Consider the following 27196-nt stretch of genomic DNA (forward strand, 5'->3'; position numbering starts at 1 on the left):
ATTTTCTGGTATTTCCAGCAGATTTTGTGGTATTTTTGGGTGTTCCAAATCCATTTTTTTGGGGTATTTTCAGCGTTTTCATCCATTTTTGGGGTATTTTCAGGTACTTCCAGCTGATTTTTTGGGGTATTTTCAGCATTCCATCCATTTTTGGGTTATTTTCCGGTTTTCACATCCATTTTTGGGGTAATTTTGGCTGTTTTGGGTTTTTCTCGTTGTTTTTCAGACACTCCAGGTGTTCCCATCCAATTTTTGGGGTATTTTTCAGGTGTTCCCATCCCATTTTTGGGGTATTTTCAGCAGTCTCAGCCGATTTTTGGGTTATTTTCCGCCGTTTTTTCGGGTATTTTCAGCATTCCTGGCTGTTTTTGGGGGTGTTTCCATTTGATTTTTGGGTATTTTCAGGTGTTTCCATCCAAATTTGGGTATTTTTGGCATTCCCGTGGTTTTGGGATGTTCCCAGTCGGTTTTTGGGTTGTTTTCAGCCGTTTTTTGGGTTATTTCCGCCGTTTTTTCGGGTATTTTCGGCATTCCCGGCCGGTTTTGGGGTGATTCCATCCAATTTTTGGGGTATTTTCAGGTGTTTCCATCCATTTTTGGGGTATTTTCAGCATTCCCAGCCATTTTTTGGGTTGTTTCCAGTCGGTTTTTGGGTTATTTCCGCCGGTTTTTTGGGTATTTTCAGTATTCCCAGTCGATTTTTGGGTTATTTCCGCCGTTTTTTCGGGTATTTTCAGCATTCCCGGCCGGTTTTGGGGGTATTTTTGGCTGTTTCCATCTGATTTTCAGGTTATTTTCAGCATTCCCGGCCAGTTTTGGGTCATTTCCCGCCGTTTTTGGGTCGTTTTCCGCCGTTTTTGGGTTATTTCAGCCGTTTTTTCGGGTATTTTCAGCATTCCCGGCCGGTTTCGGGGTGTTCCCAGTCGATTTTTGGGTCGTTTTCAGCCGTTTTTGGGTTATTTCAGCCGTTTTTTCGGGTATTTTCGGCATTCCCGGCCGGTTTCGGGGTGTTCCCAGTGGATTTTTGGGTGGTTTTCAGCCGTTTTTGGGGCTCAGGCGCGCAGCAGCTGCTGCAGGTGCGCCCCGCCCGGCAGCGCCCCCCAGCGGCTCCGCAGCCGCAGCGCAGCCGCCGCCACCCGGAAGCGGAGCCACTCCAGCCTGGGGGGGACAGGGGTCACCTGGGGTCACCTGGGGTCACCTGGGGGTCACCTGGGGGTCACCTGGGGGTCACACACACACCTGGGGTCACCTGAGGTCACCTGGGGGTCACTCACACCTGGGTCATCTGGGGGTCACTCACACACCTGGGGTCACCTGAGGTCACCTGGGGGTCACTCACACACCTGGGGTCACCTGGGGGTCACTCACACACCTGGGGTCACCTGAGGTCACACAGACCCCTGGGGGTCACACACACACACCTGGGAGGGGGACAGGGGGCACCGGGGTCACCTGGGGTCATCTGGGGTCACTCACACCTGGGGTCATCTGGGGGTCACTCACACACCAAGGATCACCTGGGGTCACCTGAGGTCACACAGACCCTGGGGGTCACACACACCTGGGGGGGGGACAGGGGGCACCGGGGGCATCTGGGGTCACACACCTGGGGGGTCATCTGGGGGTCACCTTGGGGTCACCTGGGGTCACACACACACACCTGGGGTCACCTGGGGGTCACCTGGGGGGCACCGGGGTCACCTGGGGTCACCTGGGGGTCACACACACACCTGGGGGGGGGAACGGGGGGCACCGGGGTCACCTGGGGTCACCTGGGGGTCACCTGGGGTCACACACACCTGGGGGGGGTCATCTGGGGACAGGGGGGTCACCTGGGGGTCATCTGGGGGGGTCACACACACACCTGGGGTCACCTGAGGGTCACACACACCTGGGGACGGGGGGGGTCACCTGGGGGGGGTCACCTGGGGGTCACACACACACACCTGGGGGGGGGGGGGACAGGGGGGGCCGGGGTCACCTGGGGTCACCGGGGGTCACCTGAGGGTCACTCACACCTGGGGTCACACACACACCTGGGGGTCACACACCTGGGGGGGGGTCATCTGGGGTCACCTGGGGACACGTGGGGTCATCTGGGGGTTGCACACACCTGGGGGGGGTCATCTGGGGTCACTGAGGGTCACACAGACACCTGGGGGTCACACACTCTGGGGGGGGGGGGGGGGACATGGGGGGCACCTGGGGTCACCTGGGGGTCACCTGAGATCACACAGACACCTGGGGTCACACACACACCTGGGGGGGTCATCTGGGGTCACCTGAGGACGGGGGGGGGGGGGTCACCTGGGGGTCATCTGGGGGGTCACACACACACACCTGGGGTCACCTGGGGGTCACACAGACACCTGGGGGTCACACAGACACCTGGGGGTCACACACATCTGGGGGGGGGACATGGGGGGCACCTGGGGTCACCTGGGGGTCACACACACCTGGGACAGGTGGGAGTCACACACCTGGGGGGACAGGTGAGGTCACTGGGGACAGGTGGGGTCACCTGGGGGGGACAGGTGGGGTCACCTGGGGGGGGTCACACCTGAAGGGTCACACACACCTGGGGAGGGTCACACCACACTGGGGGGACAGGTGGGGATCACCTGGGGTCACACACACCTGACGGGGGGGTCGCACACACATCCCCCCTCCTCAACCCCCCTCCCACACCTGAGCCCCTCCCCCTTTGCCCTTCCCCAACCCCTCCCCCCGTGCCCCTCCCCCTCACCCGAGCCCCTCCCCCTCCCACTTAAGCCCCTCCCCCCCCCCGGCCCGATTCTCCACCCAAGCCCCTCCCCCAAACACACCTGGGCCCCTCCCCCACTCTGAACCCCCCATACCTAAACCCCTCCCTCCGCCCTTCCCCCTTCCCCAGCCCCTCCCCCACACCTGAGCCCCTCCCCCTCCCAGCCCCTTCCCTGAGCCCCTCCCCCCACCTCAGCCCCTCCTCCTCTCCCCCACCTCAGCCCCTTTGCCCCGCCCCCTCACCTGAGCGTGTCCCCCCTCCCACCTAAGCCCCTCCCCCACACTTGTGCCCCTCCCCCTTTGCCCCTCCCACATGCCCCGCTGCCTCCCCTTAGCCCCTCCCCCTTAGCCCCGCCCCCCTTAGCCCCTCCCCCCTAGCCCCGCCCCTCCCCCAAGCCCCGTCCCTCACCTTAGCCCCGCCCCTCGCCCATGCCTCTCCCCTTAGCCCCGCCCCTCCCCTTAGCCCCGCCCCTCCCCCAAGCCCCATCCCTCACCTTAGCCCTGCCCCTCGCCTCAGCCCTCCCCATGCCCCTCCCCTCCCCTTAGTCCCTCCCCTTAGCCCCGCCCCTCCCCCAAGCCCCGACCCTCACCTTAGCCCCGCCCCTCGCCTCAGCCCCTCCCCATGCCCCTCCCCTTAGCCCCGCCGCCTCCCCTTAGCCACGCCCCTCCCCCAAGCCCCGCCCACCTTAGCCCCTCCCCCTAGCCCCGCCCCTCCCCCAAGCCCCGTCCCTCACCTTAGCCCCATCCCTCACCTTAGCCCCGCCCCTCGCCTCAGCCCCTCCCATCCATGCCCCTCCCCTTAGCCCCGCCCCCTCCCTTAGCCCCGCCCCTCCCCCCTTAGCCCCGCCCCTCCCGTTAGCCCCGCCCTCACCTCAGCGCCATCTCGAAGCGCAGCCGCTCCCAGCCCAGGTGCAGCCGCTGCCGCAGCGACCGCGCGGGGCCCCCCCGGAGGCGGCTCCAGCTCCGCACGGCGCTGGGGGAGGGGAACGGAACGGGGGCACCTGGGGCACCTGGGCACACCTGGGGGCACCTGGGTGACCCCAAACACACCCAGAGCCCACCTGGGGCACCTGGGGCACCTGGGTGACCCCAAAACACACCCCCAGAGCTCACCTGGGCACACCTGGGAGCACCTGGGCGCACCTGGGTGACCCCAAACACACCCAAAGCCCACCTGGGCACACCTGGGGCACCTGGGTGACCCCAAACACACCCAGAGCCCACCTGGGCACACCTGGGGGCACCTGGGTGACCCCCAAAAACACCCAGAGCTCACCTGGGGCACCTGGGCACACCTGGGTGACCCCGACACACACCCAGAGCTCACCTGGGGGCACCTGAGTGACCCCAAAAACACCCAGAGCCCACCTGGGGGCACCTGAGTGACCCCAAAAACACCCAGAGCTCACCTGGGCACACCTGGGTGACCCCAAACACACCCAGAGCTCACCTGGGCACACCTGGGTGACCCCAAACACACCCAGAGCCCACCTGGGCACACCTGGGGGCACCTGGGTGACCCCAAACACACCCAGAGCCCACCTGGGCACACCTGGGTGCACTGGGCACACCTGGGTGACCCCAAACACACCCAGAGCCCACCTGGACACACCTGGGGCACCTGGGTGACCCCCAAAACACCCAGAGCTCTCCTGGGCACACCTGGGGCACCTGAGTGACCCCAAACACACCCAGAGCCCACCTGGGCACACCTGGGTGACCCCCAAAAACACCCAGAGCCCACCTGGGCGCACCTGGGGGCACCTGGGTGACCCCAAACACACCCAGAGCCCACCTGGGCACACCTGGGTGACCCCCAAACCCCGCAGAGCCCACCTGGGCACACCTGGGGGCACCTGGGTGACCCCCAAACCCCCCAGAGCTCACCTGGGTGACCCCGACACCCCCCAGAGCCCACCTGGGCACACCTGGGTGACCCCCAAAAACACCCAGAGCCCACCTGGGGGCACCTGAGTGACCCCCAAAAACACCCAGAGCCCACCTGGGCACACCTGGGGGCACCTGGGTGACCCCCAAACCCCCCAGAGCCCACCTGGGCACACCTGGGTGACCCCAAAAACACCCAGAGCTCACCTGGGCACACCTGGGCATGCCCAGGATCACCTGAGCTCACCTGAGCTCACCTGAGTGACCTCAAACCCTCCAAAGGTCACCTGAGCTCACCTGGGCACACCTGAGTGACCCCAAAAACACCCAGAGCCCACCTGGGCACACCTGGGTGACCCCAAAAACACCCAGAGCTCACCTGGGCACAACTGGGCATGCCCAGGATCACCTGAGCTCACCTGGGCACACCTGAGTGACCCCAAAAACACCCAGAGCTCACCTGGGCACACCTGGGCAGGCCCAGGATCACCTGAGCTCACCTGAGCTCACCTGGGTGACCCCGACACCCCCTCAGGGCTCACCTGGGCAGACCCAGAGCTCACCTGAGAGACCCCAAAAACACCCAGAGCTCACCTGGGTGACCCCCAAACCCCCCAAAGGTCACCTGAGCTCACCTGGGCACACCTGGCACACACATACACTGACACACAGACACACCTGGGCACACCTGACACACACACATACAGACACATAGACACACCTGGGCACACCCGGTACTCACACATACAGACACACAGACACACCTGGGCACACCTGGGCACACCTATACACACATTTACATACATATACAGACACACAGACACACCTGGGCACACCTGAGACACACATTTACACACACATACAGACACACGTACACCTGGGCGCACCTGGCAGTCTCATACACTGACACACAGACACACCTGGCACACCTGGCACACACTCACCTGCGGGCCATGATGCCGTACCTGTCCGCAGGTGCGCCCAGCGCCCCGTGGACGCTGCGGACGGTGTTGATGTTGCGGAACACGAGCAGCGCTCACCTGGGCACACCTGGGCACACCTGGGCACACACACATACAGACACACAGACACACCTGGGCACACCTGGGCACACATTTACACACATATACAGACACATACAGACACACAGACACACCTGGGCACAACTGGGCACACCTGGCACACACACACACAGACACACAGACACACCTGGGCACACCTGGGCACACCTGGGCACACACATACAGACACACAGACACACCTGGGCACACCCGGCACACATTTACACACGTATACAGACACATACAGACACACAGACACACCTGGGCACACCTGGGCACACCTGGGCACACACACACCCAGACACACAGACACACCTGGGCACACCTGGCACACACACATACAGACACACAGACACACCTGGGCACACCTGGCACACACACATACAGACACACAGACACACCTGGGCACACCTGGGGTGCATACTTACATACATTTACATACACAGACACACCTGAGACACACATTTACACACATATACAGGCACACAGACACACCTGGGCACACCTGGGCACACAAACACACACACACAGACACACCTGGGCACACCTGGCACACTCATACACTGACACCCAGACACACCTGGACACACCTGGGCACACCTGGGCACACATATACACACATTTACACACATATACAGACACACAGACATACCTGGGCACACCTGGCACATACACATTTACAGACACACTGGGGCACACCTGGCACACACTCACCTGCGGGCCATGATGCCGTACCTGTCCGCAGGTGCGCCCAGCGCCCCGTGGACACTCCTGACCGTGTTGATGTTGCGGAACACGAGCAGCGCTCACCTGGGCACACCTGGCACACATTTACACACACATACAGACACACAGACACACCTGGGAACACCTGGGCACCCCTGGCACACACATACAGACACACAGACACACCTGGACACACCTGGGCACACCTGGCACTCACACATACAGACACACAGACACACCTGGGCACACCTGGGCACACCTGGGCACACACATACAGACACACAGACACACCTGGGCACACCTGGGCACACCTGAGACACACATTTACACACATATACAGACACACACGTACACCTGGGCGCACCTGGCACTCTCATACACTGACACCCAGACACACCCGGGCACACCTGGGCACACACAGACGTGTCTCACCTGCGGGCCATGATGCCGTACCTGTCCGCAGGTGCGCCCAGCGCCCCGTGGACACTGCGGACGGTGTTGATGTTGCGGAACACGAGCAGCGCTCACCTGGGCACACCTGGCACTCACACATACACTGCCACACAGACACACCTGGGCACACCTGGGCACACATTTACACACACATACAGACACACAGGTACACCTGGGCGCACCTGGGCACACCTGTCACTCACACATACAGACACACCTGGGCACACCTGGGCACACCTATACACACATATACAGACACATACAGACACACAGACACACCTGGGCACACCTGTCACTCACACATACACACACAAACACACCTGGGCACACCTGGGCACACATTTACACACATTTACAGACACACAGACACACCTGGACACACCTGGCCCACACATTTACACACACAGACACACCTGGCACACACACACACGTGTCTCACCTGCGGGCCATGATGCCGTACCTGTCCGCAGGTGCGCCCAGCGCCCCGTGGACGCTGCGGACGGTGTTGATGTTGCGGAACACGAGCAGCACTCACCTGGGCACACCTGGGCACACCTGTCATACACATTTACAGGCACACTGACACACCTGGGCGCACCTGGGGCGCATACTTACATACATTTACATACACAGACACACCTGGCCACACATTTACACACATTTACAGGCACACTGACACACCTGGGCACACCTGGCACACACTCACCTGCGGGCCATGATGCCGTACCTGTCCGCAGGTGCGCCCAGCGCCCCGTGGACGCTGCGGACGGTGTTGATGTTGCGGAACACGAGCAGCATGGGCCGCGGCAGCTGGCGCAGCACCTGCACCATGTGCGGGAAGCGCCGCGCCGCCATGCCCCGCAGGTACTCGCGCTCCTCGGCGCTCAGGTGCCCCTCGGGCGCGCCCCGCAGCGGGCGGGCGGGGCCGGGCGGCGCCTCCGGGCGGGGCTCGGCCAGGTGAGAGCCCGGCGGGCCCAGCAGGCGCGAGTCGCGGCTCAGGGGGCGCTGCAGCAGCATCTCCGAGAAGAGCAGGTAGTCTGGGGGGGACAGGGAACGGACAGGTGAGCTCCAGGTGTGCCCAGGTGTGCCCAGGTAACCCCAGGTGTGCCCAGGTGATCTCAGATGACCCCCACGTGATCCTCAGGTAACCCCAGGTGACCCCCAGGTGTGCCCAGGTGTGCCCAGGTAACCCCAGAGGTGCAGCAGCATCTCCGAGAAGAGCAGGTAGTCTGGGGGGGACAGGGAACAGACAGGTGAGCTCCAGGTGTGCCCAGGTGTGCCCAGGTGTGCCCAGGTAACCCCAAGGTGCCCCAGGTGTGCCCAGGTGTGCCCAGGTGTGCCCAGGTAACCCCAGGTGATCTCAGATGACCCCCACGTGATCCTCAGGTAACCCCAGGTGACCCCCAGGTGTGCCCAGGTAACCCCAGAGGTGCCCCAGGTAACCCCAGGTAACCCCAGGTGTGCCCAGGTGTGCCCAGGTAACCCCAGGTAGCCTCAAGGTGACCCCAGGTGTGCCCAGGTAACCCCAGGTGTGCCCAGGTGTGCCCAGGTAACCCCAGAGGTGCAGCAGCATCTCCGAGAAGAGCAGGTAGTCTGGGGGGACAGGGAACGGACAGGTGAGCTCCAGGTGTGCCCAGGTAACCCCCAAGTGTGCCCAGGTAACCCCAGGTAACCTCAAGGTAACCCCAAGTGTGCCCCAGGTGAGCTCCAGGTGTGCCCAGGTGTGCCCAGGTAATCCCAGGTGTGCCAGGTAACCCCAGGTGTGCCCAGGTGTGCCCAGGTAACCCCAGGTGTGCCCAGGTGTGCCCAAGTAACCCTAGAGGTGCCCCAGGTGTGCCCACGTAACCCCAGGTAGCCTCAAGGTAACCCCAGGTAACCCCAGGTAACCCCAGGTGTGCCCAGGTAACCCAGGTGTGCCCAGGTAACCCCAAGGTGCCCCAGGTGTGCCCAGGTAACCCCAGAGGTGCCTCAGGTGTGCCCATGTAACCCCAGGTAGCCTCAAGGTAACCCCAGGTGTACCCAGGTGTGCCCAGGTAACCCCAGAGGTGCCCCAGGTGTGCCCAGGTAACCCCAGGTAGCCTCAAGGTAACCCCAAGGTGCCCCAGGTGAGCTCCAGGTGTGCCCAGGTGTGCCCAGGTAACCCCAGAGGTGCAGCAGCATCTCCGAGAAGAGCAGGTAGTCTGGGGGGCACAGGGAACGGACAGGTGAGCTCCAGGTGTGCCCACGTGTGCCCAGGTAACCCCAGGTGTGCCCCAGGTGTGCCCAGGTAACCCCAGGTGTGCCCAGGTGTGCCCAGGTAACCCCAGGTGTGCCCAGGTGTGCCCAGGTGTGCCCAGAGGTGCAGCAGCATCTCCGAGAAGAACAGGTAGTCTGGGGGGGGACAGGGAACGGACAGGTGAGCTCCAGGTGTGCCCACGTGTGCCCAGGTGTGCCCAGGTAACCCCAGGTGATCTCAGATGACCCCCACGTGATCCTCAGGTAACCCCAGGTGACCCCCAGGTGTGCCCAGGTGAGCTCCAGGTGTGCCCAGGTAACCCCCAAGTGTGCCCAGGTAACCCCAGGTCACCCCCAGGTGTGCCCAGGTGTGCCCAGGTAACCCCAGAGGTGCAGCAGCATCTCCGAGAAGAGCAGGTAGTCTGGGGGGGGACAGGGAACGGACAGGTGAGCTCCAGGTGTGCCCACGTGTGCCCAGGTAACCCCAGGTAGCCTCAAGGTAACCCCAAGGTGCCCCAGGTGAGCTCCAGGTGTGCCCAGGTGTGCCCAGGTAACCCCAGGTGTGCCCAGGTAACCCCAGAGGTGCCCCAGGTGTGCCCAGGTAACCCCAGGTAGCCTCAAGGTAACCCCAAGGTGCCCCAGGTGTGCCCAGGTGTGCCCAGGTAACCCCAGAGGTGCCCCAGGTAACCCCAGGTGTGCCCAGGTGACCCCCAGGTGTGCCCAGGTGTGCCCAGGTACCCCCAGGTAGCCTCAAGGTAACCCCAAGGTGCCCCAGGTGCCCCCCAGGTGTGCCCAGGTGATCTCAGGTGACCCCAGGTAACCCCAGGTGATCTCAGATGACCCCATGTGATCCTCAGGTAACCCCAGGTGTGCCCAGGTACCCCCAGGTAACCCCAAGGTGCCCCAGGTGTTGCCCAGGTGTGTCCAGGAACCTCCAGGTGCCCCCCAGGTGTGCCCAGGTGTGTCCAGGAACCCCCAGGTAACCCCAAGGTGCCCCAGGTGTCCCCAGGTGTGCCCAGGTAATCCCAGGTACCCCCAGGTAGCCCCAAAGTGACCCCAAGGTGCCCCAGGTGTGCCCCAGTGTGCCCAGGTAACCCCAGGTAAACCCAGGTGTGCCCAGGTGAACCTCAGGTAACCCCCAGGTGCCCCAGGTACCCCCCAGGTGTGCCCAGGTAATGCCCAGGTAACCTCCACATCTTTGGGGTCCCCTCCCCCCATTTTTGGGGTTATTTTGGGGTTATTTAGGGTCCATTTTTGGGGTTATTTTGGGGTTATTCAGGGTCCATTTTTGGGGTTATTTTGGGGTTATTTTGGGGTTATTTAGGGCCCATTTTTGGGGTTATTTTGGGGTTATTTAGGGTCCATTTTTGGGGTTATTTAGGGCCCATTTTGGGGTTATTTTGGGGTTATTCAGGGCCCATTTTTGGGGTTATTTTGGGGTTATTTTGGGGGTATTTAGGGTCCATTTTTGGGGTTAATTTGGGGTTATTTAGGGCCCATTTTTGGGGTTAATTTGGGATTATTTAGGGCCCATTTTGGGGTTATTTTGGGGTTATTTAGGGTCCATTTTTGGGGATTTTCAGGGATATTTTGGGGTTATTCAGGGTCCATTTTTGGGGTTATTTGGGGGTTATTCAGGGTCCATTTTTAGGGTTATTTTGGGGTTATTTGGGGTCCATTTTTGGGGTTATTCAGGGCCCATTTTGGGGTTATTTTTGGGGTTATTTTGGGGTTATTTAGGGTCCATTTTGGGGTTATTTTGGGGTTATTCAGGGCCCATTTTTGGCGTTATTTTTGGGATTATTCAGGGCCCATTTGGGGGTTATTTTTGGGATTAATTTGGGGTTATTTTTGGCCCATTTTTGGGTTTATTTTGGGGTTATTTAGGGTCCATTTTTGGGGTTATTTTGGGTTATTTAGGGTCCATTTTTGGGGTTATTTTGGGTTTATTTGGGGTCCATATTTAGGATTATTTTGGGGTTATTTTGTGTCCGTTTTTGGGGTTATTTTGGGGTTATTTAGGGTCCATTTTTGGGGTTATTTTGGGGTTATTTAGAGTCCGTTTTTGAGCTTCATTTTTGGGGTTATTTAGGGTTCTATTTTGGGGCTATTTTGGGGTTATTTAAGGTCCATTTTTGGCATTATTTTGGGGTTATTTAAAATCCATTTTTGGGGTTATTTATGGTTCGTTTTTGGGGCTATTTTGGGGTTATTCCAGGTCCATTTTTGGGGTTATTTTGGGGTTATTTTGGGTTTATTTGGGGTTATTTAGGGTCCATTTTTGGGGTTCTTTTGGGGTTTATTTGGGGTTATTTAGGGTCCATTTTTGGGGTTATTTTGGGGTTATTTAGGGCCCATTTTGGGGTTATTTTGGGGTTATTTAGGGTCCATTTTTGGGGTTATTTTGGGGTTATTTAGGGTTCTATTTTGGGTTTATTTTGGGGTTATTTAGGGTCCATTTTTGGGGTTCTTTTGGGGTTTATTTGGGGTTATTTAGGGTCCATTTCTAGGGTGCATTTTTGGGGTCATTTAGGGTCCATTTTTGGGGTTATTTAGGGTCCATTTTTGGGGTTATTTTGGGGTTATTTAGGGTCCATTTTTGGGATTATTTTGGGGTTATTTAGGGTCCATTTTTGGGGTTATTTTGGGGTTATTTAGGGCCCATTTTGGGGTTATTTTGGGGTTATTTTGGGGGTATTCAGGGTCCATTTTTGGGGTTATTTTGGGCATATTTAGGATCCATTTTTGGGGTTATTTGGGATTATTTAGGGTCCATTTTTGGGGTTATTCACGGTCCATTTTTCGGGTTATTCTGGGGTTTTTCACGGTCCATTTTGAGATTATTTTGGGGTTGTTTAGGATCCATTTTGGGGTTATTTTGGGGTTATTCCAGATCCATTTTTGGGGTTATTTTGGGGTTATTTAAGATTCATTTTTGGGGTTATTCAGGGTCCATTTTTGGGGTTATTTTGGGGTTATTTAGGGCCCATTTTTGGGGTTAATTTGGGGTTATTTAGGGCCCATTTTTGGGGTTATTTTGGGGTTATTCAGGGCCCATTTTGGGGTTAATTTGGGATCATTTAGGGCCCATTTTGGGGTTATTTAGGGGCCATTTTGGGGTTAGTTTGGGATTATTTAGGGCCCATTTTTGGGGTTACTTAGGGCCCATTTTTGGGGTTAATTTGGGGTTATTTTGGGGTTATTTAGGGCCCATTTTGGGGTTATTTTGGGGTTATTCAGGGCCCATTTTTGGGGTTATTTTTGGGGTTAATTTGGGGTTATTCAGGGCCCATTTTTGGGGTTATTTTGGGGTTATTTAGGGCCCATTTTGGGGTTATTTTGGGGTTATTCAGGGCCCATTTTTGGGGTTAATTTGGGGTTATTCCGGATCCATTTTTGGGGTTAATTTGGGGTTAATTTGGGATTATTCAGGGCCCATTGGGGGTTATTTTTGGGGTTATTTTGGGGTTATTCAGGGCCCATATTTAGGATTATTTTGGGCTTATTTAGGGTCCATATTTAGGATAATTTTGGGCTTATTTTGGGTTCATTTTTGGGTTATTTAGGGCCCATTTTGGGGTTATTTTTGGGGGGTCTCACCCTTCACCCCCAGCTCCTCCGCCCGCTCCCTCATCCCGTCGTGGTCGCGCATCACGATCGATCTCCAGAGCCCGCACAGCGACACCCGGTCCCTGCATTGGGGGGACAGAGGGGTTTTGGGGTCCCCCCGAGGATTTTGGGGTCCCCCCGAGGATTTTGGGGACCCCCACCCAAATTTCGGGACCCCCCAGATTTAAGAATCCCTCAAATTTCAAGATTTCCCCTCTGATTTTGGGGTTTTTTTCCCACAATTTTGGGATTTTCCCTTTTATTTTGGGGTCCCCCCGAGGATTTTGGGGACCCCCACCCAAATTTCGGGACCCCCCAGATTTGAGGACCCCTCGAATTTCGGGGTTTTCCTCCCTGGTTTTGGGGTTTTTTCCCCCCAATTTTGGGATTTTCCCTTTTATTTTGGGGTCCCCCCGAGGATTTTGGGGACCCCCACCCAAATTTCGGGACCCCCAGATTTGAGAATCCCTCAAATTTCAGGATTTCCCCTCTGATTTTGGGGTTTTTTCCCCCAATTTTGGGATTTTCCCTTTTATTTTGGGGTCCCCCCGGCGGTTTTGGGGATCCCACTGAGGTTTTTGGGGATCCCTCGAATTTGGGGACCCCCCAGATTTGGGGGTTTCCTTCCTGGTTTTGGGGTCTCTCCCCAATTTTGGGATTTTCCCCTTTATTTTAGGGGACCCCCAGATTTTAGGACCCCTCACGAATTTTGGGGACCCCCCACCCGAATTTGGAGATTTCCTCTCTGGTTTTTGGGGTGTTCCCCCCCAATTTTGGGATTTTCCCCTTCATTTTGGGGTTCCCCCCCCTTCCCCCCAGAGGTCTTGGGGACCCCCTGATTTTGGGGAACCCACCCTGGTTTTGGGGTCCCCCCCGTGGTTTTGGGCCGATTTTGGGCTCCCCCCCAGTTTTGGGGTCCCCCTGGGATTTTTGGGTTCTCTCCAATTTTAGGATTTTTTTCCCCCTCAGTTTTGGGGTCCCCCCCTGGATTTGGGGTCGCCCTCTGGGATTTTGGGATTTTTCCACCTGGTTGAGGGGTCCCATCCCCGGTTTTGGGGTTCCCCCCGGGTTTTGGGGTCCCCCTGGGGCAGTTTTGGGATTTCCCCATGGAAATTTTTGGGGTCCCCCCCAGGGGTTTTGGGATTTTCCAGGGAATTTTGGGGTCCCCCGGGTCACTTTTCTTCCCCTACCCCATTTTTGGGGTGCCCCCGGTGATTTTTGGGGTCCCTTCTGATATTTTGGGGTTCCCTCCAGTTTTAAGATTTACCCCCCAATTTTTGGGGTTCTTCGGGTGATTTTGAGCCAATTTTGAATCAATTTTGAGCCAATTTTGGGCCAATTTTTGTGGGGTTTTTTTTTGCCCCCCCACCGGGTCCCTTTTTTCCCCCCCATTTTTGGGGTGCCCCTGGTCAATTTTAGGGTCCCCCCGAAATTTTGGGGTCCCCCCAGTTTTGGGATTTACCCCCCCAATTTTGGGTTCTTCAGGTGATTTTGAGCCAATTTTCAGCCAATTCTGGGCCAATTTTTGTGGGGTTTTTTCCTCCCCCCCATTTTTGGGGTGCCCCGGTGATTTTTGGGGTCCCCCGGGTCAGTTTTGGGGTCCCCTCATTTCTAGAATTCTCCCCCCAATTTTGGGTTCTTCTGCTGATTTTGAGCCAATTTTGAATCAATTTTGGGCCAATTTTTGTGGGGGTTTTTTTGGACCCCCCATTTTTGGGGTCCCCCCGTTGATTTTTGGGGTCCCCCTGAATTTTTGGGGTCCCCTCAGTTTTAGGATTTTCCCCCAATTTTTGGGTTCTTCCAGTGATTTTGAGCCAATTTTGAGCCAATTCTGGGCCAATTTTTGTGGGGTTTTTTTGCCCCCTGGGTCCCTTTTTTGCCCCCCATTTTTGGGGTACCCCGGTGATTTTTGGGGTCCCCCTGAAATTTTGGGGTCCCCCTCAGTTTTGGGATTTCCCCTCCAATTTTTGGGTTCTTCTGGTGATTTTGAGCCAATTTTGGGCCAATTTTTGTGGGTTTTTTTGCCCCCCAGGTGCCTTTTTCCCCCCCATTTTTGGGGTCCCCCTGGTCAATTTTAGGGTCCCCCTGAAATTTTGGGTCCCCCTCAGTTTTGGGAATTTCCCTCCAATTTTTGGGTTCTTCCAGTGATTTTGAGCCAATTTTGGGCCAGTTTTTGTGGGGTTTTTTTTGCCCCCCATTTTTGGGGTGCCCCCGGTGATTTTTGGGGTCCCCCGGGTCAGTTTTGGGGTCCCCTCACTTCTAGAATTCTCCCCCCCAATTTTGGGTTCTTCTGCTGTTTTTGAGCCAATTTTGAGCCAATTTTGGGCCAATTTTTGTGGGGTTTTTTTGCCCCCCCGGGTCCCTTTTTTGCCCCCCATTTTTGGGGTGCCCCCGGTGATTTTTGGGGTCCCCCGGGTCAGTTTTGGGGTCCCTCACTTTTAGAATTCTCCCCGCCAATTTTGGGTTCTCCTGCTGTTTTTGGAGCAATTTTGAGCCAATTTTGGACCAATTTTTGTGGGGTTTTTTTGCCCCCCGGGTCCCTTTTTTGCCCCCCATTTTTGGGGTCCCCCCGTTGATTTTTGGGGTCCCCCCCGAGTCAGTTTTGGGGTCCCCCTCAGTTTTAGGATTTCCCCCCCAATTTTTGGGTTCTTCAGGTGATTTTGAACCAATTTTGAGCCAATTTTGGGCCATTTTTGTGGGGGTTTTTTTGCCCCCCATTTTTGGGGTGCTCCAGATAATTTTTGGGGTCCACCTGAAATTTTGGGGTCCCCCTCAGTTTTGGGAATTTCCCTCCAATTTTTGGGTTATTCAAGTGATTTTGAGCCAATTTTGAGCCAATTTTGGGCCAATTTTTGTGGGGTTTTTTTGGACCCCCCATTTTTGAGGTGCCCCCGGTTATTTTTGGGGTCCCCCTGAAATTTTGGGGTCTCCCCCAGTTTTGGGATTTCCCCCCCAATTTTTGGGTTCTTCGGGTGATTTTGAGCCAATTTTGGGCCAATTTTTGTGGGGTTTTTTTGCCCCCCCCCAGTCCCTTTTTTCCCCCCCCATTTTTGGGGTACCCCGGTGATTTTTGGGGTTCCCCTGAAATTTTGGGGTCCCCCTCAGTTTTGGGATTTCCCCTCCAATTTTTGGGCTTTTCGGGTGATTTTGAACCAATTTTGAGCCAATTTTGGGCCAGTTTTTGTGGGGTTTTTTTGCCCTCCCATTTTTAGGGTGCCCCCGGTGATTTTTGGGGTGCCCCGGGTCAGTTTTGGGGTCCCTCACTTTTAGAATTGTCCCCCCCCCCAATTTTGGGTTCTTCTGCTGTTTTTGGGCCAATTTTGAATCAATTTTGAGCCAATTTTGTGTCAATTTTGGGCCAATTTTGGGCCAATTTTTGTGGTTTTTTTTTTTTGCCCCTCCATTTTTGGGGTGCCCCCGGTGATTTTTGGGGTCCCCCGGGTCAGTTTTGGGGTCCCCTCACTGTTAGAATTCCTCCCCCCCAATTTTGGGTTCTCCTGCTGATTTTGAGCCATTTTTGAGCCAATTTTGGGGCCAATTTTTGTGGGGTTTTTTTTTCGCCCCCATTTTTGGGGTGCCCCGGTGATTTTTGGGGTCCCCCTGAAATTTTGGGGTCCCCCTCAGTTTTGGGATTTCCCCTCCAATTTTTGGGTTCTTCTGCTGTTTTTGGGCCAATTTTGAGCCAATTTTGGGCCAATTTTTGTGGGGTTTTTTTCGCCCCCATTTTTGGGGTGCCCCCGGTTATTTTTGGGGTTCCCCTGATATTTTGGGGTCCCCTCAGTTTTGGGATTTCCCCTCCAATTTTTGGGTTCTTCAGGTGATTTTGAACCAATTTTGGGCCAATTTTGAGCCAATTTTGGGCCAGTTTTTGTGGGGTTTTTTTGCCCCCCATTTTTGGGGTGCCCCCGGTGATTTTTGGGGTCCCCCGGGTCAGTTTTGGGGTCCCTCACTTTTAGAATTGTCCCCCCCCCCAATTTTGGGTTCTTCTGCTGTTTTTGGGCCAATTTTGAGCCAATTTTGGGCCAATTTTTGTGGGGTTTTTTTGCCGCCCCCCGGGTCCCTTTTTTGCCCCCCGATTTTTGGGGTACCCCGGTGATTTTTGGGGTCCCCTTGAAATTTTGGGGTCCCCCTCAGTTTTAGGATTTTTCCCCCAATTTTTGGGTTCTTCCGGTGATTTTGAACCAATTTTGGACCAATTTTTGTGGGGTTTTTTCCTCCCCCCCATTTTTGGGGTGCCCCCGGTGATTTTTGGGGTCCACCTGAAATTTTGGGGTCCCCCTCAGTTTTGGGATTTCCCCTCCAATTTTTGGGTTCTTGGGGTGATTTGAGCCAATTTTGAGCCAATTTTGAGCCAATTTTGAGCCAATTTTGGGCCAATTTTTGTGGGGTTTTTTTTTGCCCCCCCATTTTTGGGGTGCCCCCGGTGATTTTTGGGGTCCCCCCCCGGGGCGGTTTTGGGGTCTCACCTCTCGCTCAGGGTCTCGTACAGGCCGTGGTCCAGCAGCACCAGCTGTGCCCGCCCGTCGGGGCCGCGCTGAACCAAAACTGACAGGGGGGCGAAATTTGGGGGGACCCCCGGGTTTGGGGGGACCCCCGGGTTTGGAGGGACCCCCACCCCAATTAGCGACTCCTCCCCAATTAGGGACCCCCACCCCAATTAGGGACCCCCACCCCAATTAGCGACCCCTCCCCTGGCATTTTTTGGGGTCCCCCCTAATTCTGGGCTCCCCCCTAATTTTGAGATTCTCCCCAGTTTTGGGATTTTCCCCCTCAGTTTTGGGGTCCCGCTGCCAATTTTTGGGTCCCCCCCCTTATTTTGGGGTTTCCCCTCCCTGGTTTTGGGGGTCCCCCCCCCCAAATTTTGGGGTCCCAAATTTTGGGTTCCCCCCAATTTTAGGGGTCCCCATGAATTTTGGGGTCCCCCCCCGGATTTCGGGGTCCCCATGAATTTCGGGGTCCCCGTTACCGTTGCCCGGGTGCGGATCCGCGTGGATGAAGCCGGTGTAGAAAATCTGCTCGGCAAAAACCTGGATCAGCTTCTCTGCGGTCTGGGGGGGGAAATAGGGGGGTTTAGGAACCCCAAAAATGACAAAAATCACCCCAAAAATCCCCTGGATCAGCTTCTCTGCGGTCTGGGGGGGAAATTGGGGATTTAGGAACCCCAAAAACCCCAAAAATCACCCCAAAATCCCCTGAATGAGGTTCTCTGCGGTCTGGGGGTGGGATTGGGGGATTTAGGAACCCCAAAAATCCCCTGGATCAGCTTCTCTGCGGTCTGGGGGTGGGATTGGGGGGTTTAGGAACCCCAAAAATGACAAAAATCACCCCAAAAATTCACTAAATCCCCTGGATCAGCTTCTCTGCGGTCTGGGGGGGAAATTGGGGATTTAGGAACCCCAAAAACCCCAAAAATCACCCCAAAAATCCCCTGGATCAGCTTCTCTGCGGTCTGGGGGAATTTAGGAGATTTAGGAACCCCAAAAATGTGAAAAATCACCCCAAAATATCCCTAAAATCCCCTGGATCAGCTTCTCTGCGGTCTGGGGGTGGGATTTAGGAACCCCAAAAATGACAAAAATCACCCCAAAATATCCCTAAAATCCCCTGGATCAGCTTCTCTGCGGTCTGGGGGTGGGATTGGGGGATTTAGGAACCCCAAAAATGCCAAAAATCCCCCCAAAAATGCCCTGGATCAGCTTCTGTAAATTCTGGGGGAATTTAGGGGATTTAGGAACCCCAAAAACCCCAAAAATCACCCCAAAATATCCCTAAAATCCCTGGATCAGCTTCTCTGCGCTCTGGGGGGGGGGAAATAGGGGATTTAGGAACCCCAAAAACCCCAAAAATCACCCCAAAACCCCAAAAATCACCCCAAAAATCCCCTGGATCAGCTTCTCTGCGGTCTGGGGGTGGAAATTGGGGGATTTAGGAACCCTCAAAACCCCAAAAATCACCCCAAAATATCCCTAAAACCCCCTGGATCAGCTTCTCTGCGGTCTGGGGGGGGAAATTGGGGGTTTAGGAACCCCAAAAATGACAAAAATCACCCCAAAAATCACCCCAAAAAAAGCCCTGGATCAGCTTCTATGAGTTCTGTGAGGATTAAGGGATTTAGGAACCCCAAAAATGCCAAAAATCCCCCCAAAAATGCCCAAAATGTCCCTAAAATCCCCTGGATCAGCTTCTCTGCGGTCTGAGGGGGGAAATAGGGGGGTTTAGGAACCCCAAAAACCCCAAAAATCACCCCAAAAAAGCCCTGGATCAGCTTCTGTGAATTCTGGGAGGATTTAGGAACCCCAAAAACCCCTAAAATCCCTTGGGGACACCCCCAAATCCCCTCTGGATGTTCCCCAATCCCTCGGCCCTCCCTGGGGACACCCCCAAATCCCCCCTGGATGTCCCCAAATCCCCTCGGACCCCATTGGGGACCCCTCTGGACACCCCCAAATTCCCCTTTGGATGTTCCCAAATCCCCTCGGACCCCCCTGGACACCCCCAAATTTCCCTGGATGTCCCCAAATCCCCCCTGAATGTCCCCAAATCCCCTCGGCCGCCCCTGGGGACACCCTCAAATCCCCCCCGGATGTCCCCAAATCCCCCCTGGGTGTCCCCAAATCCCCTTGAGGTGTCCCTAAATCCCCTTGGACCCCCCTGGACACCCCAAATCCCCCCTGGGTGTCCCCAAATCCCCCAGATGTCCCCAAATCCCCTCGGCCCCCCCTGGGGACACCCCCAAATCCCCTCTGGATGTCCCCAAATCCCCCCTGGATGTCCCCAAATCCCCTTGGGATGTCCCCAAATCCCCTCGGCCCCCCCTGGACACCCCCAAATTTCCCTGGATGTCCCCAAATCCCCCCCTGAATGTCCCCAAATCCCCTCGGACCCCCCTGGACACCCCCAAATCCCCCCTGGATGTCCCCAGTCCCCTCGGGATGTCCCCAGTGTCCCCAGATGTCCCCAAATCCCCTCGGTGTCCCCAAACCCCAGGTGTCCCCAATGTCCCCAATGTCCCCAATCCCCCCAATGTCCCCCAATGTCCCCAATGTCCCCCCAATGTCCCCAATGTCCGCAATCCCCCGGATGTCCCCAATGTCCCCCCAATGTCCCCCCACTGTCCCCAATCGCCCCAATGTCCCCAATCCCCCAATGTCCCCAATCCCCCAATGTCCCCAGTTTGTCACTGATGTATCTCAGGCCCAGCCCCACGGCTCGGATCCCCTCAGTGTCCCCAATGTCCCCCAATGTCCCCCAATGTCCCAAATCCCCCCAATGTCCCCAATGTCCCCAATCCCCCCAATGTCCCCAATCCCCCCAATGTCCCCACTGTCCCCAATCCCCCCACTGTCCCCAATGTCCCCCAATGTCCCCCAATGTCCCCAATGTCCCCCACTGCCCCCAATGTCCCCCAGTGTCCCCAATCCCCCCAATGTCCCCCAATGTCCCCAATGTCCCCCCAATGTCCCCATTGTCCCCAATCCCCCCAATGTCCCCACTGTCCCCACTGTCCCCAATCCCCCCACTGTCCCCAGATGTCCCCAATGTCCCCAGTGTCACTGACGTCTCTCAGGCCCAGCCCCATGGCTCGGATCCCCTGGGTGTCACCAATCCCCCCAATGTCCCCAAACCCCCCATTGTCCCCATTGTCCCCAATGTCCCCAGTTTGTCACTGACGTCTCTCAGGCCCAGCCCCATGGCTCGGATCCCCTCCACGTTGGTGATCTTGCAGCCCTCGCAGAAATCGGCCGTGAGAACGCGCTGGGGACGGACGGACGGACAGACAGGGACAGGGGGGACAGACAGGGACAGACAGGGGACACAGGGGACAGTGGGGACAGTGGGGACAGTGGGGACAGACAGAGGAACAGACAGAGGGACAGACAGGGGACACAGGGGACAGTGGGGACAGTGGGGACAGCAGGGACACGGGACAGACAGATAGGGGACAGAGGGGAAAATGGGGATAATGGGGACAGTGGGGACAGTGGGGACGGACAGAGGGACAGACAGAGGGACAGACAGAGGGACAGTGGGGACAGCAGGGACACAGGGGACAGAGGGACAGACAGACAAGGATGGACAAGGGACACAGGGGACAGTGGGGACAGTGGGGACAGGGACATAGAGAAGGGACACAGGGGACAGACAGACAGGGGACAGAGGAGACAATGGGGATAATGGGGACACAGGGGACAGACAGAGAGACAGACAGGGACAGACAAGGACAGACAGGGGACAATGGGGACAGGGGGGGACAGGGACATAGAGAAGGGACACAGGAGACAGACAGGGGACAGAGGGAACAATGGGGCCAGGGACACACAGGGGACAATGGGGACAGAAATGGGGACAGGGATGGGGACAGGGAGGGGGACAGAAGGGACAATGACAAGGGACAGGGATGGGACAGAAATGGGGACAGGGACAGGGATGGGGACAGGGATGGGGACAAACAGGGACAGGGATGGGGACAGGGGACAATGGGGACAGAGAGGACAGGGATGGGGACAGAGGTGACAAGGGGACAGGGATGGGGACAGGGGACAAGTGGGATGGGGGGATAGGGGACAGAGGGGACAATGGGGACAGGGGCACACAGGGGACAGTGGGGACATGACAGGGGACAGGGAGCAGACACAAGGACAGGGACAGGGATGGGGACAGCAGTGGCACAGAGAGGGGATGGGGACAATGGGACAGGAAGGGGACAGGGACAGCAATGGGGACAGGGTGGGGACAGAGGACAGGGACACAGAGGGGACAACGGGGACAATGGGGACAGTGGGGACAGGGACATAGAGAGGGGACACAGGGGACAGACAGAGGGACAGACGGACAGGGACAGAGAGAGGGCACAGGGGACAATGGGGACAGAAGGGACAATGGGGACAGGGACAGACAGGGGGCACACAGGGCACAGGGATGGCACAGAAGGGACAGCAATGGGGACAGGGACAGGGGACACAGGGACAGGGACAGGGACACAGGGACACAGGGACACAGGGACAGGCACAGGGACAGGGGACACAGGGACAGGGACAGGGACAGGGGACACAGGGACATCCAGGGGACACAGGGACAGGCACAGGGGACACAGGGGACACAGGGACAGGGACAGGGACAGGGGACACAGGGACAGGGGACACAGGGACAGGGACAGGGACAGGGACAGGGACACAGGGACAGGGACAGGGACACAGGGACACAGGGACACAGGGACAGGGACAGAGACACAGGGACACAGGGACACAGGGACAGGGACAGGGACACAGGGACAGGGACACAGGGACAGGGACACAGGGACAGGGACAGGGACACAGGGACACAGGGACAGGGACAGGGACAGGGACACAGGGACACAGGGACACAGGGACAGGGACAGGCACAGGGACACAGGGACACAGGGACACAGGGACAGGGACACAGGGACAGGGACACAGAGACAGGGACAGGGACAGGGACAGGGACAGGCACAGGGACACAGGGACAGGGACACAGGGACAGGGACACAGGGACAGGGACACAGGGACAGGGACAGGGACAGGGACAGGGACAGGGACACAGGGACAGGGACACAGGGACACAGGGACAGGGACAGGGACAGGGACAGGGACAGGGGACACAGGGACACAGGGACAGGGACACAGAGATGTCATTGCAGGTGACACCGGCCCGGCCCTGTCCCCTCCCGCTGCCACCGCCCGCTGTGCCTGTGCCCAACGGCCCCACCTGGGGCAGCGTGCCCAGGTGTGCCCAGGTGTGCCCAGGTGTGCCCAGGTGTGCCCAGGTGTGTCTGTGTGTATCCCAGGTGTGCCCAGGTGTATCCCAGGTGTATCCCAGGTGTATCCCAGCTCTATCCCAGGTGTATCCCAGGTGTGCCCATGTGTGCCCAGGTGTGCCCAGGTGTGTCTGTGTGTATCCAGTTGTGTACCCCAGGTGTATCCCAGGTGTACCCAGGTGTGCCCAGGTGTATCCCAGGCGTGCCCAGGTGTGTCCAGGTGTGTCTGTGTGTATCCCAGGTGTGCCCCAGGTGTGTTTGTGAGTGCCCAGGTGTGCCCAGGTGTGTGTGTGGTTATTCCCAGGTGTATCCCAGGTGTATCCCAGGTGTATCCCAGGTGTGCCCAGGTGTGTCTGTGTGTACCCAGGTGTACCCAGCTCTATCCCAGGTGTGCCCAGGTGTTCCCAGGTGTGCCCAGGTGTGTCTGTGTGTATCCAGGTGTATCCCAGGTGTGTCTCACCTTGCTGCAGTGCCCCCAGTGCACCCTGGGCACCCTCACCCCCCGCAGGTGCCCCAGGTCTGTGCCCAGGTGTGCCCAGGTGTGTCTGTGGGTATCCCAGGTGTACCCAGGTGTATCCCAGGCGTGCCCAGGTGTGCCCAGGTGTGTCTGTGTGTACCCAGGTGTACCCAGCTCTATCCCAGGTGTGCCCAGGTGTGCCCAGGTGTTCCCAGGTGTGCCCAGGTGTGTCTGTGTGTATCCCAGCTCTATGCCAGGTGTGCCCATGTGTGCCCAGCTGTGCCCAGGTGTATCCCAGGTGTGTCTCACCTTGCTGCAGTGCCCCCAGTGCACCCGGGGCACCCTCACCCCCCGCAGGTGCCCCAGGTCTGTGCCCAGGTGTGCCCAGGTGTGTCTGTGGGTATCCCAGGTGTGTGCCCAGGTATATCCCAGGTGTTCCCAGGTGCCCCAGGTGTGCCCAGGTGTGCCCAGGTGTGTCTGTGTGTATCCAGGTGTGTGCCCAGGTGTATCCCAGGTGTGCCCAGGTGTTCCCAGCTGTGCCCAGGTGTGTCTGTGTGTATCCATGTGTACCCAGGTGTGTCTGTGTGTGCCCAGGTGTATCCCAGGTGTGTCCCAGGTGTGCCTAGGTATATCCCAGGTGTGCCCCAGGTGTATCCCAGGTGTGTATCCCAGGTGTGTCTGTGTGTGCCCAGGTGTGTGTGTGTGTATCTCAGCTCCATCCCCAGTGTGCCCAGCTCTATCCCAGGTGTATCCCAGGTGTGCCCAGGTGTACCCAGCTGTATCCCAGGTGTGCCCAGGTGTATCCCAGGTGTATCCCAGCTCTATCCCAGGTGTGCCCAGGTGTGTCTGTGTGTATCCCAGGTGTGCCCAGGTGTGTCCAGGTGTGTCCCAGGTGTACCCAAGTGTGTTTGTGGTTATTCCCAGCTGTGCCCAGGTGTGTCTGTGTGTGCCCAGGTGTGCCCAGGTGTGTCTGTGGTTATTCCCAGGTGTGCCCAGGTGTGTGCCCAGGTGTGTCTCACCTTGCTGCAGTGCCCCCAGTGCACCCTGGGCACCCTCACCCCCCGCAGGTGCCCCAGGTCTGTGCCCAGGTGTGTCTGTGTGTATCCCAGGTGTGCCCAGCTGTGCCCAGGTGTGCCCAGGTGTGTCTGTGTGTATCCAGGTGTGTCCCCAGGTGTATCCCAGGTGTATCCCAGCTGTGCCCAGGTGTGTCTGTGTGTATCCCAGCTCTATCCCAGGTGTGCCCAGGTGTATCCCAGGTGCGGTCTCACCTTGCTGCAGTGCCCCCAGTGCACCCTGGGCACCCTCACCCCCCGCAGGTGCCCCAGGTCTGTGCCCAGGTGTGCCCAGGTGTGTCTGTGTGTATCCAGGTGTGTCCCCAGGTGTATCCCAGGTGTATCCCAGCTGTGCCCAGGTGTGCCCAGGTGTGCCCAGGTGTGTCTGTGTGTACCCAGGTGTGTGCCCAGGTGTATCCCAGGTGTGCCCAGGTGTCCCCAGGTGTGCCCAGGTGTGTCTGTGTGTATCCCAGGTGTGCCAAGCTGTATCCCAGCTCTATCCCAGGTGTGCCCAGCTGTGCCCAGGTGTGTCTGTGTGTACCCAGGTGTACCCAGGTGTGTCAGGGTATATCCAGGTGTGCCCAGGTGTGTCTCACCTTGCTGCAGTGCCCCCAGTGCACCCGGGGCACCCTCACCCCCCGCAGGTGCCCCAGGTCTCGCCCGCAGCGCTCCGAGTTCCGCGCCTCGTTCTCGAAATCCAGCTCCAGAGCCAGCGTGCCCTTCAATTCCTGCAGGTGAGACAGGTGAGACAGGTGAGGGACAGGTGTGTGACACAGGTGTGACACTGACAGCCAGCGTGCCCTTCAGCTCCTGTACAGGTGAGACAGGTGAGACAGGTGAGACACAGGTGTGTGACACAGGTGTGTGACACAGGTGTGTGACACAGGTGTGACACTGACAGCCAGCGTGCCCTTCAGCTCCTGTACAGGTGAGACAGGTGAGACACAGGTGTGTGACACAGGTGTGTGACAGGTGTGACACAAGTGTGACACTGACAGCCAGTGTGCCCTTCAGCTCCTACAGGTGTGATACAGATAAGGGAGAGGTGAGTGACACAGGTGTGTGACACAGGTGTGACACAGCCAGCCAGTGTGCCCTTCAGCTCCTGTACAGGTGAGACAGGTGAGACAGGTGTGTGACACAGGTGTGTGACACAGGTGTGACACAGGTGTGTGACACAGCCAGCGTGCCCTTCAATTCCTGTACAGGTGAGACAGGTGAGACAGGTGAGGGACAGGTGCGTGACACAGGTGTGTGACACAGGTGTGACACAGGTGTGTGACACAGCCAGCGTGCCCTTCAATTCCTGTACAGGTGAGACAGGTGAGGGACAGGTGTGTGACACAGGTGTGTGACAGGTGTGTGACACAGGTGTGTGACACAGCCAGCGTGCCCTTCAGCTCCTGTACAGGTGAGACAGGTGAGGGACAGGTGTGACACAGGTGTGACACTGACAGCCAGCGTGCCCTTCAATTCCTGTACAGGTGAGACAGGTGTGACACAGGTGTGACACAGGTGTGACACAGGTGTGTGACACAGCCAGCGTGCCCTTCAATTCCTGTACAGGTGAGACAGGTGAGACAGGTGTGTGACACAGGTGTGTGACACAGCCAGCGTGCCCTTCAGCTCCTGTACAGGTGAGACAGGTGAGGGACAGGTGTGTGACACAGGTGTGTGACACAGAGCCAGCGTGCCCTTCAGCTCCTGTACAGGTGAGACAGGTGTGTGACACAGGTGTGACACAGGTGTGTGACACTGATAGCCAGCGTGCCCTTCAGCTCCTGTACAGGTGAGACAGGTGAGAGACAGGTGTGACAGGTGTGACAGGTGTGACACAGGTGTGTGACACAGGTGTGTGTGACACTGACAGCCAGCGTGCCCTTCAGCTCCTGTACAGGTGAGACAGGTGAGACACAGGTGTGTAACACAGGTGTGACACAGGTGTGTGACACAGGTGTGTGACACAGCCAGCGTGCCCTTCAGCTCCTGTACAGGTGAGACAGGTGAGACAGGTGAGGGACAGGTGTGTGACAGGTGTGTGACACAGGTGTGACACAGGTGTCTGACACAGAGCCAGCGTGCCCTTCAGCTCCTGTACAGGTAAGGGACAGCTGAGGGACAGGTGTGTGACAGGTGTGTGACACAGGTGTGTGACACAGCCAGCGTGCCCTTCAATTCCTGCAGGTGAGACAGGTGAGACACAGGTGTGTGACACAGGTGCGTGACACAGCCAGCGTGCCCTTCAGTTCCTGTACAGGCGAGACAGGTGAGACAGGTGTGTGTGACACAGGTGTGTGACACAGGTGTGACACTGACAGCCAGCGTGCCCTTCAGCTCCTGTACAGGTAAGGGACAGCTGAGGGACAGGTGTGTGACACAGGTGTGACACAGGTGTGTGACACAGGTGTGACACAGAGCCAGCGTGCCCTTCAGCTCCTGCAGGTGGGACAAGTGAGGGACAGGTGTGTGACACAGGTGTGTGACACAGCCAGCGTGCCCTTCAATTCCTGTACAGGTGAGACAGGCGAGGGACAGGTGTGTGACACAGGTGTGTGACACAGGTGTGTGACACAGGTGTGACAGGTGTGTGAAGGTGTGTGACAGGTGTGTGCCCAGGTGTGCCCAGGTGTGCTCCTCACCTGCAGCACCCACCCCAAGGAAAAGTCGGGGTGCATGAACTGCACAGGGCTGTGCCCAGGTGTGTCTGTGGATATCCCCAGGTGTCCCCAGGTGTGCCCAGGTGTGCCCAGGTGCCCCCAGGTGTATCTCAGCTGTACCCAGGTGCCCCCAGGTGTGTCTGTGGATATCCCAGGTGCCCCCAGGTGTGCCCTCACCTGCAGCACCCAGCCCAGGGCGAAGTCGGGGTGCATGAACTCCACCAGGCGCAGCAGCAGCTCCACGGTCCGGATGTCGCCCTCGAAGCGATCGCGCAGGTCCAGGTACTGCACCTGCCCGGGGGGCGGGGTCAGGGGGCGGGGCCGGCAGGGACCCCGCCCATCGCCCAGGTGTGCCCCAGGTGTGCCCCGGTGTGTGCCCAGGTGTGCCCCGGTGTGTGCCCAGGTGTGTCCCCATGTCCCCAGGTGTGCCCAGGTGTGCCCCGGTGCGTCCCCAGGTGTGCCCCGGTGCGTCCCCAGGTGTGTCCCCAGGTGCCCCCAGGTGTGCCCAGCTCAATCTCAGGTGTCCTCAGCTGTTGTCCAGG

At 57.7% G+C, this 27196-nt stretch overlaps 1 protein-coding gene across 1 annotated transcript; it reads right to left on the reverse strand.

The window, feature by feature from the left end:
• Nucleotides 1-598: 598 nt before the first annotated feature.
• ADCK5 (aarF domain containing kinase 5) lies at nucleotides 599-26945 on the reverse strand (the record flags this gene model as incomplete). Its single annotated transcript, XM_064701294.1, has 9 exons — nucleotides 599-1158; nucleotides 3635-3736; nucleotides 7597-7927; nucleotides 12705-12796; nucleotides 17180-17258; nucleotides 17680-17761; nucleotides 20385-20468; nucleotides 24594-24725; nucleotides 26832-26945. Coding segments are annotated over 9 exons (1122 nt in total), but the record flags the coding sequence as incomplete, so codon positions are not given.
• Between the last annotated feature and the right edge of the window lie 251 nt (nucleotides 26946-27196).

Source organism: Zonotrichia leucophrys, unplaced genomic scaffold (genome assembly GCF_028769735.1).
Source record: "Zonotrichia leucophrys gambelii isolate GWCS_2022_RI unplaced genomic scaffold, RI_Zleu_2.0 Scaffold_476_39163, whole genome shotgun sequence".
Classification (NCBI taxonomy): domain Eukaryota; kingdom Metazoa; phylum Chordata; class Aves; order Passeriformes; family Passerellidae; genus Zonotrichia; species Zonotrichia leucophrys.